The sequence below is a fragment of the Dermacentor albipictus genome, chromosome 2, assembly GCF_038994185.2.
Source record: "Dermacentor albipictus isolate Rhodes 1998 colony chromosome 2, USDA_Dalb.pri_finalv2, whole genome shotgun sequence".
Taxonomy (NCBI): Eukaryota; Metazoa; Arthropoda; class Arachnida; order Ixodida; family Ixodidae; genus Dermacentor; species Dermacentor albipictus.
The window spans coordinates 75,978,862-75,994,635 of NC_091822.1; the positions used below are offsets into that span (position 1 = coordinate 75,978,862).

The 15,774-nt window shown below is 44.8% G+C and overlaps 1 protein-coding gene across 2 annotated transcripts in view; it reads left to right on the top strand.

Moving 5' to 3' along the window:
- The window catches only part of LOC135913110 (techylectin-5A-like), a 53,845-nt gene that overhangs the window by 21,165 nt on the left and 16,906 nt on the right, over positions 1-15,774 (top strand). The window contains exons 2-4 of one of the 2 annotated variants that reach the window (XM_065445781.1): positions 5,505-5,625; positions 6,504-6,646; positions 13,670-13,775. In XM_065445781.1, the coding sequence (XP_065301853.1) occupies positions 6,509-6,646; positions 13,670-13,775 (244 nt within the window). In that variant the 5' untranslated portion in view covers positions 5,505-5,625; positions 6,504-6,508. The remainder of the gene's footprint in view (positions 1-5,504; positions 5,626-6,503; positions 6,647-13,669; positions 13,776-15,774) is intronic. The other variant, XM_065445782.1, reaches the window with a different exon arrangement.

Sequence of the window (15,774 nt, forward strand, 5' to 3'; positions counted from 1 at the left end):
ATTTCGTATCTGGCCATGATCTGGCCATGTGCTATGAAAAAGAACGCACAGCAATACTAATCAGTAAATCCCTCACCGCCATAGCACACGACAGCATAGCCGACACAGACATAGACCACGGTATTGTCGAAATCATTCCAAAAAAGAAAAGAAAAGACAGCAGTGTCTTTGTCATAAATCTCTATAGTCCTCCGAGTCAAAAAGAAGCCGACTTCCGCAAACTTTTTGCAGGAGCGAGCAAATTAGCCAAAACAAACGCCCTAGTGATTGTAGGAGATTTGAACGTCAAAGATCTGACCTGGGGTTACAAAAAACGAGACAAGAAAGGCATGAAAGTTAAGGAATCAGCAGATATGTACGGCTGCACCCTCATAACAGACGACAGCACGCCAACCAGACTTCGTAACAGCGTAAGCTCCAGCACATGCCCCGACCTGACATACATCCGGGGAACAGACAAGGCGGTATGGGAAAACCTGCGGGAGAATCTGGGCAGCGATCACTACATCCTAAAAACGCTATTGGCAACCGGAAGAATAAAACGCAAAATTGGCACCACCAAGGTGACAGATTGGAATGCCTTCAGGAAGGAATGCAAAACTATAGAGGGAAACATCGAGTCCCTAGAAGGCTGGGGAAACAAGCTCAGGGAGGTGCTCGACAAGTACACCAAAGAAATAGAAAGAACAGAGGAAATACCTGAGGTGGACTCGCGACTGCTGAAGCTATGGGGGGCAAGACGCGGGCTCACTAAAAGATGGAAAAAACAAAGGCTAAACAGGAAGCTCAAAAAGAAAATCGCAGAGATAACCAAGGTGGCGGAGGAGTATGCGGCTCAGCTGACTAGGCAAAACTGGCAACAGTTTAGCGAGTCCCTAAACGGAACACTTAGCACGGCAAAAACATGGCACATACTCAAGGCGCTCCTGGAGCGAACAAAAACAAAATCTGAAAACAATAAGGCCATACACCGCCTGGTACACCAATTCGAGGGACCGGACTCTGAACTGGTAAAGCAGGTCAGAGTCAAATGTTTCGGACATGACCACCCGGCGGCCTACACACAACAATACAAAGGGAAAGAAAACGAGCTGCTGGACAGGCCAATCACAAAAGAAGAGGTGTACGCGGCCATAAGAAGCGTAAGAAAGAATACAGCAGCGGGCGCGGACAAAATAAGAAATTCACTTATTCGAAACCTAGGGGACGAACAGGTGGAACAACTCAACGCCTTCCTCAACAAACACTGGGCTGCAGAAACGGTACCAGAGGAATGGAAACACGCCGAGATTGTAATGATTCCCAAACCAGGTAAAAAGCTACAGGTAACAAACTTACGACCAATCTCCCTCACATCGTGCTTAGGCAAATTATATGAGAGGATAGTAACAAAAAGACTACAACATTGCATGGAGGAAAACGAGCTGTACCCCCATAGTATGTTCGGTTTCCGATCCAGGCTTTCGACACAGGATGTCCTTCTCCAAATTAAACATGAGGTTCTCAGCAACATACCATACAACGGAGAACACATTTTAATGGCACTAGACATAAAAGGAGCTTTTGATAATGTAAGCCACGCGGCAATCCTGGAAGGCCTTAACAGCGTAGACTGCGGGAAGAAAGTACACGGATACGTCAAAGCCTTCCTCTCCAATAGAACAGCAACAATAGGTTTGGGAGAGATTCGATCGCAAAAATTCGCCGCACCAAACAAGGGGACACCCCAAGGTTCAGTAATCTCCCCGATACTCTTTAACATCGCATTGATTGGCCTAGGGCATAAACTAAGCAAAAACGAAGGCATAAAACACGCCATTTATGCAGATGACATCACCATCTGGGCCACTAAAGGCTCGCTGTGCCAAAAAGAAAGCTATCTGCAAGAAGCAGCCACTTGCGTGGAAGAATACGTCGGGGAAAGAGGCCTTGAGTGCTCCACGGAGAAATCCGAGCTTCTGAGAATTACACGGGGCAAGAAAAGCAAAGAAAGCGTTAACATATGGCTAAAGCGGCGGCCGATACCGGAAAGCCAAAAAATCAGGATCCTTGGAATGTGGGTGCAATCTAACCAGCGCTGCACCCACACGCTGAAAACACTCAAGCAGTCAACAACCCAAATAGCACGCATGATCACGCGGGTGTCACAAAAGAGATATGGGATGAAAGAAGGAGACACACTTAAGCTGGTTGGCAACCTGGTGGTCAGCAGGGTCGCATACTCACTCCCGTACTTCAACTGCACCAAACAGGAAATACAAGAAACGGACACAATTTTACGCAAAGCGTACAAAACAGCACTTCACCTGCCGAACAGTACATCGACAGAGAAACTAATGGCACTTGGTTTAAGCAACACCTTCGAAGAACTAAAAGAAGCCCAAAATATCGCACAGCTCATGAGACTCCAGCAGACCAAAACGGGAAGGGAACTGCTAATAAGGCTAGGCTTCGCAGAATCAATCAAAGAAACCCGAGGAACGGAGGGGATTCCTGATGAATATCGGAAAACATTCACTGTTAGCCCCCTACCCAAAAACATGGACCCAAACCTCCACACAGCGCGAAGGGACGCAAGGGCGAAATATGTCGAAAAGTACCTGGCCACAAAAAACACAACAGTATACACAGATGCTGCAGTATACGCCAAGCAAAGAGGCACAAACATAGTAAAGACAGCTGCGATAGTAATAAGCCAGGACTACAAAGAGATCAACAGCGCGTCAATGAAGGACTGCTCGGTAACGGAAGCTGAGGAAATAGCCCTAGCTCTAGCGGCAGTGGAGGGCTACCGATCCGAAAGTCTTTAACGATACTCACCCGCTCGCAAACTACATGTCGGAATTACATGAACGGCAGAATAGGACGCAGAGCGCTTCACATCCTCCGCTCCTGCAGAGCTAACAACAAAGTCAGGCATACAATTTTCTGGGTACCGGGACACGCTGGAATAGAAGGGAACCTAAGGGTGGACAAGGCAGCTCGAGAGCACACAAACCGAGCAGCCACAAGCACCGACCCTGAGGAGGCGATACCAGTCAACCCAAGCTACTCAGACATATTGAATTACTATAAGGGGGTCCGAATCAAATACCCTCCACCCCACAACAGCCTAAATCAGCATGAAGCAACTTCTTGGAGAAGGCTGCAAACAGGAATGTATCCAAACCTAAACTCACTAAGCAAGATGTTTCCCACCCAGTATAGAGACATTTGCCCCTGGTGCGGCGCCAAGCCCGCCTTATATCACATTACATGGGAATGCGTTCAGAATCAACAATTCCTTCAAATAAAAGACCCGAGTGCGGAGCAGTGGGAGAGGGTGCTCTCGAGCAGCGACCCGAAAGTTCAGCATGGACTAGTAAGGCACGCTCGCCGAGTAGCCACCCTCAGTGGTGCCCTGGAATAGGAGCGTCGACCCTGCGCAGATGGGGAAGAAGACAGTGAAGATGGCCGACCACATCTGCCACCGCTAACTTCTACCCAATTAGAGCAAATAAAATTTTTCCTCCTCCTCCTCTATTCTAGCTGTAGGGCTAGAGGCTTTTATACATTGGCGTTTCTTGATCATATCTTTCGTCTCCTGCGATAGCTTACTGGTTTCCTGTCTAACGGCGTTACCGCCGACTTCTATTGCGCACTCCTTAATGATGCCCATGAGATTGTCGTTCATTGCTTCAACACTAAGGTCCTCTTCCTGAGTTAAAGCCGAATACCTGTTCTGTAGCTTGATCCGGAATTCCTCTTGTTTCCCTCATACCACTAACTCATTGATTGGCTTCTTGTGTACCAGTTTCTTCCGTTCCCTCCTCAAGTCTAGGCTAACTCGAGTTCTTACCATCCTATGATCACTGCAGCGCACCTTGCCAAGCATGTCCACATCTTGTATGATGCCAGGGTTTGCAGAGAGTATACGGTCTATTTCATTTCTAGTCTTGCTACTCGGGCTCCTGCACGTCCACTTTCGGCTCTCCCGCTTGCGGAAGAAGGTATTCATTTTCCGCATAATATTCTGTTCTGTAAACTCTACTAATAACTCTCCCCTGCTATTCTTAGTGCCTATGCCATATTCTCCCACTGCCTTGTCTCCAGCCTGCTTCTTGCCTACCTCGGCATTGAAGTCGCCCATCAGCACAGTGTATATTGTTTTGACCTTACTAATCGCCGATTCCACGTTTTCATAGAAGCTTTCGACTTCCTGTTCATCTTGACTGAATGTAGGGGTGTAGACCTGTACGACGTTCAATTTGTACCTCTTTTTAATATGACTGCGAGTCGGCCTAGTTGGAACAGATTCATCATTAAAAAACTTTTTGTGCGCAAACAGACAGGGACAAATAAGAGGAGCCACACAAGGACGAACGCAACACAAGGCAGGCGCTCGTCGTTGTGTTGCTCCTCTACTTTGTCCCTGTCTGTTTGCACACAAAAAGTTTAAATGAGGCCTCTTTTTAAGCTTCACAACAAGACCTGCCACACTCTCGTTAATGCCATAGAATTCCCGTATGTTACCAGCTATATCCTTACTAATCAGGAATCCGACTCCTAGTTCTCCTCTCTCCGCTAAGCCCCGGTAGCACAAGACGTGTCCGTTTTTTAGCACTGTATGTGCTTCTTTTGTCCTCTTAGCTTCACTGAGCCCTATTATATCCCATTTACTGCCCTTTTTTGCTCCAATAGCACTGCTAGAGTGGCCTCTCTGGGTGTGGTTCTAGAGGTAAACGTTGTCAGGTTCTGAAATTGAAGATATACATAGGTTTATAGGTTGATTTATAGTAATCTTTATTGAAAATAGTGATAGTTTAAGCGCGAAGAGAAACTCATTTGTGCAAATGTAAATTCAGTGAAGATAGATATTTGGGAACACATTCTCATAAACGAAACTTCGAGCATTCGTGTGAGACGCCTCCTGAACCCCAAGAGATGGCAGTGTGCTTGAAATAAGAGCTGAAGAAAGCTGGCGCTTTAGAATGGTCTTCGGCTATACCAAACTTTCTTAATTGCACAGCGGAAACATACGGTGCTCTCCAGTTTACGCTTTACTTCTTAACATAACTACGGAACATGAATGCAACAGTACACGTTCCAGACATAGAGCAACACGAATTTCATCTCCAGCCTTCCCCATCTTTTCCCCAGTACACGTTTCAGTACTTTGCCGTTCGACTGACACCAGCACGCGCTACTAAGTTTTATGTAAGGGAAACAATATAAGCATAGCTAGGGTATATTTTGATTATCGTTATGCGCAGCCATGCTCTGTGCTTTGCTATTTTATGCATTTAGTATTTATGAAAAATTGTAGGCGAGGGGAATAAATTTGCCGTATTTGCTGAAGATGTTGCACCAAAGAAAACAATGACGGCTTTAGAAATAGTGAGAAAGAGAGAAAGATGGTGAGAGTGCCCGATCGCTTTTAGTAATGTTTATGATATCTGCTTATGATTTAGGACGGTGGTGCTCTCCAACCTTTTATCTGTTTCACCGGTACCGGTTCTCAATAGGATAGTCAGCATCGTGGAAGAAATATCGGCTGGAGCGTGGCGGGCCTCAGCTTGGTGGTCCTGTGCTTGGTTTCAAGCGGAAGTGGTGTCAAGACTACTAAGCGGTGTAAACAACTCAAATGTGAGACGCTTGCACAAGGAATGTGGAAATGGCAAAGACACGCAACCTATGAATAGTGGCCTTGTGAAACCTGTTAAATCTACAGCTCATTTGTGAAAGCTTCAGAAGAAATTCACGGTCCTCTCTGAAAGTAAAGCCTTTGGCAAAAAATCTTGGTCAGAAGTAGAAATCAATTTGTTATGCAGGTGCTACAGGGAATAACAATTTCTAATTCGCTTAAGCAACGAGGCTTCCTTAAAAACAGCCGGTGCGTTTTATGGGTAGGTTTCCGACGTGGTTGTTGCTGCCCTCGGGAAGACCGTTTGCCGCTAACGCGTAATTCACGCTTAGCATTGAATGCATCTCGACTTTGCGCAAGATTCGCACATTCACATGTTGGAGCAAATTCTTCTGCGGTGCCATGAACTCCTTTTTTATTATCTTTAATACTATTTATATGTACTTCAAGCATTGTCCAAGCGAGAGGGTCTTCTAGGAGAAACAAAGAAAGCACGATTTGGAAATATAAATAAATCAGCATTTATTGAAGTATCAAATGCGACATAGGCATAAAATGGAGAAAAAGCAAATTTTAGCAGGGCTAACATTTACTACGATTTAAATATCACAACAATGTTTCTGAACAAAACGCATCGCCTTGTAGAAATGTTTCAGGGCGAGCCGCTTTATTGTCAAAAAGAATAAAGATTTTTAGGAAGCAGATGTGTATTTATATGTAGTTACATTGTGCTAAAATAACGAGTTTGCGGCTTCGCTGCCAAGTGCAATAATAAAGAAAGCTTGATTGAGATCACACAGGAACCAAAGGAAGCTTGTTTTTATTTAGAATATATGAAAAAAATCCACTTGCCAGTATTTATTCTTCGTGTACATCGCAGGCAATATGCGGCCCCGGCATTGTGCCGACCTTCTGGGTGCCGGACAGACGACAAGTGGCCTGTATGACATATTTATTGGGAAAGATGACGTCAAAGGGAAAGTCGTCTACTGCGACATGAAGACCGACGGGGGAGGCTGGACGGTACGTGCTGCCATTTTTCATGCTTTGCAAGGCTTAGGCCGCCTCCGGTTTAGGTGACATCGTCGATGGCAAGTTCTCTACTGAATTTGCCTGTGTATGCATTCGCAGAATTTTACGGAAAGAACCAGATGCGATAGCCCTGAACAATAAGAATTTTGGAGAAGTTAAGCTGGAGTTGTCAAAGTATGCGTAAGCATTGTGCCACTTCCTCATCTTCACCCAGCCCGGTTTCATTATCAATCTTACCAAACCTGATGCGACCAGTGTAAACCCATATGAACTCCTAGCGGTCGTTATCAACCCTATTGAAGTTTATGCAATTCTAATCATCCCTTGACTATCCTTATCAACTTTATCAGACATATTCCAGCCCTTATCAACCTTGTCGGACATAATCCAGCCCTTATAAACTATATCGGACTTGATGCGACCCTTATCAACCCTTATCAGTTATTTCAACCCTATCAGAATTGCTCCCATCATTAAAAGCCCTTATCGCTCTTTGGCACCTTATCCGTCAAAGTCGAACGATTATCAACTGTGGTGAGACCCACATAACCCCATACCACTCCTTATAACCCTTATCAATTGACTGACATGTTTTCTCATTGTGGTGCCACGCGAAGGGCATGCGTGCATTAGGGGCACGTGAAAGATCCCGTGGTGGTCGAAATTAATCGCTTGTCCTCCCCCTCCGCCCCTACGGTATGCAGCATAATCGAATCATGGTTTTGGCAGTGGGTGAACACTGAGGTTTGATTGTTGTATTCATATGTTGTGTTCAACGAGAAGACAGCAGATTGGGTGAGGGAAGAAACGCGAGTTAATGATACTTTAGTTGGAATAACGAAAAATAAATGGGCATGGGCAGGGCATGTAATGGGGAGTGCAGATAAGCGGTGGTGATTGAGGGTTATAGTCTGGATTCCAAGAGAAGGGAAGCGTAGCAGGGGGCGTCAGAAAGTTATGTGAACGGATGAGATTAATAAGTTTGCAGGGACAGCATGGCCACAATTAGCACATGACTGATGTATAGGGAGGCTGATGATGATGATTATGATCATGATGAACACTTGGGCTAGTTTCGGTTTTGAGACGCGCCGTAGCAGACGCCACGGTTGTCTCCACTCAGTATGGAGCGGCATGCGAGGTGGATGTCGAGGCACCGTAGCAGCCACCGGAAAAAAACGCCCCTCCTACCTCACCTCACCCCTCTCCTCGCGAGCCACAGGGGGAGGGCACGCATCCGGGCCGCGTTCCTCAATCGTGCACGCGACATTGAGCCGCGTTAGCCGGCTCACCTTCACAAGCTTCCACTCATACGGGACCTCATGACGAAGCGGACGCCAACGGCCACGGCAGAAATGCACCTGGAGTTTCCATGTAGTTCCTATGGCAATATTAAAGCTTCGCCATGAACTGGTCGCCCAAGAAAAATTCCACAAATTTTATATATGTGACTCTATCTTTCATTATATTGGAGGAAGATCTTGAAAACCATTGAAAAGAGAAATGTTGTGTGCAGGTTACCCTGATGCATTGAATGAAGCCGATTTAAACTGCCTTAACCCCCGCATTCAGAAATGCCACTTAACGTGAAGTTCATGCTTGACTTGATATAAATGACGCCTGGTGCGAACGCGCTCAAGACACTCACTGCGTTTCTTTTGGTGCGTTCACGACAGGCGTCATGTAAATCAAGTCAAGGAAGTGCTTCAAATTCAGATGCATTTCTGAATACGGGGGCAAGAGTGTTTGTGCATGTCGCAAAGCTACGCTGTATATAATACTTTCGTGCATCACTCTGTCCTTGCCGAACCTCAATTGACGAGCCACCGCGGATTGACACACGCGTCTCCTGCATTTACTGTTTCTCGACAAAGGAACTCGGCGCAATTTTTACTACTTTCTTGAGAATATGCCGTGATTGCCAAAATAATGATTGAACAAACTAAATGCACTACATATTTTAAGAAACATATCTAATACGCTCGTGAGGAATTTCATAATCATGCACCTTTTTCGCCAGGGTGAAGATCTGAACGAAGCTCTAGTGGTCTTACAAGTTCGATCGCGAAACAAAACCCAATAAGAAAAAAAGGCTATAGACATTTTTCAGTATCATTCCCTAAATATTCATCAGCACAAGGAGAGCTATGCAGGAAATTTAACAGGTACACAATGTTTTTTTTTTTTTGAACTAGCAAGAACACCCGTTTATGGCAGAAAAAAGGAAGTTGATTTTACTGGTAAGCGAAAAATGTGGACCTGGTGCTCTTCATAATATTTCTATTATTCACAAATAACTGTTGCGACAGAAATTTAGTAGAGAGAGTTATGTTGAACACAGGAAGCAAACGTGGCCTCTGGAACACTTTTCAGTCGCTGAGAAATTATAGGAACCTGTCTTATGTATGTATGATTGTAGTTCGGAAGGCGCATATTAGCATAAAAATGAGAAACTGAGCACTACATTAGTGTGTTGTGTATTGAATGCATTGCCGTGCGAATGAAGCTAATAAAAACAGAGAATAAACCACATTTATCTGCCTACGTACGTTCTGACGAAACAATATAGCCACGTGCTAAGGCCTGCTGGCTCGGACACATTGAACAAATAAACATAAGTTTCCACATAGACTTCTTGCACACACGTGAGTAATACGTGAAAATTAGAAGGCGAATGGTACTGAAAATATCATAAAGAAGAAAGTAATCTGGAAAAAATAAATAAATGCAAGCGGTGTCGGTTTTCGTGGGCGCCCGCAGAGAAAGTCGTGTGCTCATCGAGCGCATAGCAGACGACAAGCGGTATGGCGTTTCCCTCTCACGCATCAATGAAACCACTGCCATGGCAGCATGCTTGATTTCTTTATCTCCCTTAGTTTGGCCTGCCAAGCACCTGGGGAGAAATTTGTGCTTGACGCAATTCCCCTTTACTTGGGCAGTATACCAGCTGACTTAGCCGTGGTTTTGGCACGCAAAACCAACGAATTAAATTCTGCTCAAGCGCATGAGCCCTGAAGATCAGTAGCTTTTCGTCCCTTGAAGGAGCGCTGGAATGGACCACAGAAATCCATTAGAGATGTGGTGTGTTTGCCAATAAATTTTCACGAAATCAGTATCTTCCTAAGGTCAACACTGCGCCAAGTCGGCTCTACATGTGGTTGTAGAGATGGCTTTTATTCCGCCATCACCGCATATGTGAACAACGCCTGCATAGAAACTGTCGTCTTGGACGTGTGTGTGTACCGCCACTACAACACATTCATTTGGTTCAGACATACTCACCTTCTGCGAGCGCGGGTTTTTAGCCATATATTTGTGTCTACGAATCTACAAAGCCGCATAAAAGATGTTTGCTCAGCCGCGAGCTGAGTGTGTCTTTTACTCGAGAAATGTGTGCAATTGTGTGGGGCGACTACAACAGTGTCTTTGATCAAGAAGAGCGTTCAGCCACTGCAAGTATGAATGATGAAAGAGGTGCGTTTTTCAAAGAATGCATGAGCAAATGTTCTTCAAGCGATGTGGCACAGTTCTCAAGGGGCGGCCGTCATGAACGCTTCGCGCACATTGAAGGAATCAATCATGCATGACTACATCGGGTGTAGGCATTTTCAGAAGCTGCGCCTCTGTGTCATAACTTGGATGTTGATGCGGTTTCCTTTAGTAATAATTGTTTAGTGGTGTTTGAGATCAGCCAAAAGCATGAAAGAACACTTCAAATTGGACAGTTGGAAATAGAAGACTCAGCTAGCCAAAGGCGAAGTGTTAATAGATGAAACAGAAAGAAATCGGGCAGTTCTTATAGTGACACAATAAGCAGTGCCACCGGAAAATCGGAGTTTTTAAACAAAAGGTGAAGATTGAACGCTATGGAGAGAGGTGGACACATCAAGCAGCAAGCTAGAAAGCACGAACAGGACCTGCCGCAGGAGATGGAAGACTTGGTGCGAATCAATACAGTTATTCCGGGTTTTGTGTCGCAAGAACTGCAGTAGTTCAAGAAAAACTGAAAAGCCTATAGGAAGAAAAATACAGAGGTGCGAATAAACGGCAAGAGCTAAAAAATACCTCGCAGCTGAAGCACCAATAAGCCGAGCTTTGTCAGATGCAAAGGCAAGAGAAAATGAAATATTGGAAGCAGAATATAGTCGTCAGATGTCGCGGGAATATAAAGTTATCAGGACAATATTTGAAATTTATTATCGATAGTTGTTTGATTGTCGCGAGGCAAAGCTGCCAGACTACGTGGATGAGTTCTTGGCAGAGACGCCGATGGCTAGATGGAGAGAAAACAAATTTACCCCAGCGGGATATTAGCAGGGGAGAAATTGAGAGCGCTCTTTAGGAACTCAACGCGGGGTACTCTTAGCGCCTGCAGGGAATTACCGCGGCATCTTACAATGCGTTCAAAACGAATACGGCAGCAGCATTGCGTGAGGTATTTTCCGGGGCATTCGAGCGAGAGACTTTACCGCCATCGTTCAATCGTGCACCCGCAGCACTAATCCCAAAATGAAAAGATAGCAATATATCACGTAATTTAATGGAACACATGCCAATTATGCTGACAAATGCTCATTACGAGGTTTTATTAAAATGTTTTACGCCAAGGCTGCAATAAAACGGAAGTTAGCTCGGCTGCGTCAGGCATCGGGCATTAGAGGTAGGATAATATTTGAAATATTCATCTAGCCAGAAGCATTTTAGATCATTGCGATAACGCTTTCCTCAAAGCAGTAATGCCGCAAATAGATACAGCTAAGACTTTTGAAAAAGTACCACATAGTGGTCTGTTTTTGTTACTCATGTAGTACTTGGTTCCGTCACATCTAACGAATCAAAATGGCCTATCAAAGGTGAAGTACCAATGTAATCGTAAATGGGGAACTCTGAGAACGCACACAACTGTTTTCTTCCGTTCGACAGGGTTGCACGTTAAGTCTTTTATTTATTGCTGTTTATTCGAGCTGCGCTATAAAATAATATTTATTTGCAGAACTCGGAGGTTTTAAGATATAATCATTCGAAGTGCGTGTTTTAACTTATGCTGATGACGTTGCCATATTTCCTCTGGATAGGAGGGGTATAAGCTCATTATTAGAAATTATTGAAAAGTTTGGCCAGAAAATTGGCAGTCTAATTAATAAGCAAAAGAGGAATTGTATTGGGAATTGTATATTGGTCTCTGGCATGGCCATGGTGATGCCACGCCCGTTGTTTTTTGTGTATATGCAGCGGCTGACAGCACCTAGTACTTATCTGGGGGCACCAGTTATTTGATATGGTGAGAACGAGTCAGTCTGGCCCGAAACAAGAAAATAATAAAATGCGGACGATGGGCGAAGCACGTGGTGGCAGTAAAATGTCGATATTTGAAAGTGCCGCTATTTTCAACGTTTTCTAATGCTGCGAAAATTATGTATGCTCTACAGCCACTGTATTGTACACGTAAGCTTATTCTATCATTTCACTGCACATCTCCCACGTTTAGCTGGTGTTTGTGAGGGAACGAACACCATAGACAAATTTGTTTATTCCAGTAAAGAAGGGTGGTTTTTCATTGTGTCACTTGCTTCTTCAGCAAGTTGTATGACGGTTCATATTGTTGGGAGAGGAAAGAGAGGCTTTTCTTTGCTGTGTTTACAAACCACGTGTACAGTTGCTATTGACTTTTTTTTATTTCTTCAGCCATGGCGTTCGTTGCACAATGGCACGGTTCTTGCGCGAAGTTCTGGCGTTAGAGCAGTTCCTCAGGGCAAGATTTTCACTTGAGTACACTTGTAACGTAAAAATAAAGCGTCTATTTTCCCTGTGCCAATCTGTCGGTTACTGTTCCAAGATGGCGTGGGCAAGGAGTACTCACAAGGATTAAATATATCTAGACACCGGTGAACTTTAAACATATATGTTGAAGCTTCGCGCGGGAACCTTACCTGTTAAAGGGTGGTTAAAACAAAGAGTGGTTTACGTACCGTCGGGAAGAAGATGCTCTCTGTCCAACAAAGCTGGCACTATTGAACAAGTTTTCATTTATTGTAACTGTGCGATATTATATTGGGATATTTTACAGAGAACTTTAAAGATAAATTTTCCACTCAATGTACTAGACATTGCTTCCTTTGCCGGCTGAAACGGATCTTCAACAGATGGATGTTATCTTTCTAGACCGGCTGCATGCATTCCGCTGTGGTCTCTTGGCACATAGACTCTGTGATGTTAAAGGCCAATCTGTGCATAAATAGTTTGTGGAAGTGGTTGTGAAAGTACATGTTGTGTATGCGACGATTGAATGCGATCAAGATGTGATGTCAATGTTCGATGTTGCAACGCATATAAAACGAGTGTTATCTGGGATCACAAGCATCTATCTATGCTCGTTGTCAAGCGAGAAATAAAGAAAAAAAACTGAAAAAAGAAAGTATGTGTTAACCCACTGGGTAAGACACTTTGCTTCTGAGCGTGGGGTGGTAGATTCGAAACTCACTGGTTCCAGTGTTTTTCCTTGCAAACTTATTCATCTGTTTACTAAATTAATTGCTTTGTACCGATTCACTGTACGTGACAAACAGACCGACGGGTTTCGTCGTTGGGTAGGCCTAGACATGCTAATGCATTTAAAGAAGGCGATCTTTGGAGGCCATATCTAACGACTTTATCTGTCCAATAAAAGTATCTTCTACGAGCGATACCAAAATACACTATTATGTAAATCAGTTGAGCACAAACCTGCGAAGTAGCAAATGGTTCGCTTTCGGAATAATAAATTATCAAGTCTGGATGCCAGTTTCAAAGTTGAAGAAAATTATCCGTGGCACATGATAACTGCGAATCAATAGCGTTCCGCGCATAACGTGCCCACGTTAGTTTATCTATGTTGTCAAATTGCAGGGCTATATAATTTGTTAAGCAACTAACTTTCGCTATTTCACGCGTTTTTGTCGTGATCTGTCATAAACTGTCGGGCACACGGATCACTACATAGTGCATGCTTTCTTGTTCTGCTCGTGCTTCGTGCAGGTCATTCAGAGACGAGGGCAGTTCGGTAACAGGGTGTACTACTTCTACCGTAACTGGAAAGCGTATGCCACCGGCTTTGGTGATCCGGCCAAAGAGTACTGGTTTGGTAAGTTGGGTTGGCTCGGAGCTCACGTGTGTGGCACGGTTGTGTCGTTTGGTGCAAAGACAACACAAGTGAGACACAAGTCGTTTGGTCTAAACACTACCTGATGATTTGCGTGTCCCCTTATCTTGTTCATTCACCTTCCTGCACAACTTTAGCGATTGGGACATGAAATCCTCACAGGTAAGTTTAGGAAAACAAAAAGACTGCTAATGGGCAGAAAGGTACAAACGAAACATACCGATTGGCCTTCGTGATGCCTAAATTATGGGGTTTCACGACAGGCTTTCTATTTAGCACAGCGACCAGGAATAGCCGCAGTGAAAGTCGCCTGGATTGACCAATACTGTGCTTCAGTGACGCACTCGACACGTCCATTTTGCGGCATTGTTTTTAGTTTCGCTCGCTAAGTTATTTCGTAGGATGAAATCATGCAGTAAAGGTAAAATCTTTCCTGCAGCATGAAGCGTGTAAGAAAAAAAAAAGGCTCACTTGATCCTGTGTAGAAGGACTGCCCCGGCGGAGCGGATGCCTCATTGAACTGCTAGATGGCCTGTGGGCTTCCGAGCGGTGTCTGCAGATGTCGGTCACTGTCAACGAATCTCAGTGCGCATCGAAGACAATAGAGCACTTTCGATTAGAGTGCCCAAGGTTTGGGAGACTAAAGCCACTGGTCGTGTAAGAGAACGCACAGTGAGTACAAAAGAGTGCGAAGGACCCGCAATGGAGTCGAGTCCCGAAACACTGGGGTGTGGCTTAGGTTGCCTATTCTAAAACTCTCTGAATTCCTTTCTCAAGGTGTAATTTAAGCATAAAGTTTTCGCATTGTTCCACTGTGGTGCAGGATTCCTAATGTGAGCATAGCACTGCTCACAAGTAGGACAGAAATACTTTGTGAACACCAAATATGCCGTTAATTAATACATTTATTCAAAGCCACCACGACGTGGATGATGTTTGATTTTCTCTGTAACCTCATGGTATTCACCCACGGATGTCAATTTGCCATTCAAGAAAAGATTTCCAAATTCCTGTAGAATGGTTGTGGATAGAACAGTAGTCATGATTATGAAACTACAAGAAGGTGGTAAAATTTGTGGCTTGTTCAAGGAAATGAACGGGCGCTGAAGCTGCTGCCAAAATTGCTGCACAACCAGAAAGCGCTGGTCTAAGCCTAACTTTCAGTATGGCACCCATAGTGCGTCTCACTCTTGAAGTGTCTCGTACCCTGCAGATGTGCATATGCGTCACCATAGTTACTATAACCACAAAGCTTTCAACCGATGCTCCCCGCCCTCCGCCCAAATTAGGCCCACATGCAATTCGATGCTCAATAAGCTTGCTTTTGCTTTTTTTTATTTGGAAGGTTGCCCTACGGCACAAAGCGTGTGATGCATGGAAGATATATGTGCACGTTGTGTTCAAGGAAGTCCAACAGTCATCTATGGTGAGCACCACAGATCCACAGGTGATGACAGGTAGTGGAGTCTTGATGAGCGCAGTCCGGCACAATTTCACCACAGGTGCGGTAGACCCTCGAGAGCAGCTGGGTGAGGGCACAAGGGGCAGGTAGAGCCGAAGGTTCGTCGATAGTCTGTAGCTCATAAACAGGTTGCAGCTGGCAACAATGTAGCACCCACGCACATCCTTCTTAACCGAACCTCCTCGCGGCGTGAGAGACCTGGTGGCCGGGCTTGTCGAGGCGGAGTTACCAATGGGTGGATGGGCGAAGTACTTGCTTTTTCGATAGCCGTACGACCACAATGTGTTGTTGGGAGGACGGGAGTGGGTATGCAGCTGGAAGTTGCTGACTTGCTGCGTCTGCCTGAGTGCATTCTGAGACGTCGAGCCTAATCACCACCTTTTCTTGAAACTGATTTTGCTGTACTTGCTGAGCGGGTGAGGACACGGGCAGCAACACACCCCTTCCGGGCTTCTTTAGCAAAATTGAAAATAGTCGCTGTGATAATGTCGCACCTCTGCGAGGGGTTTCTCAGAGACT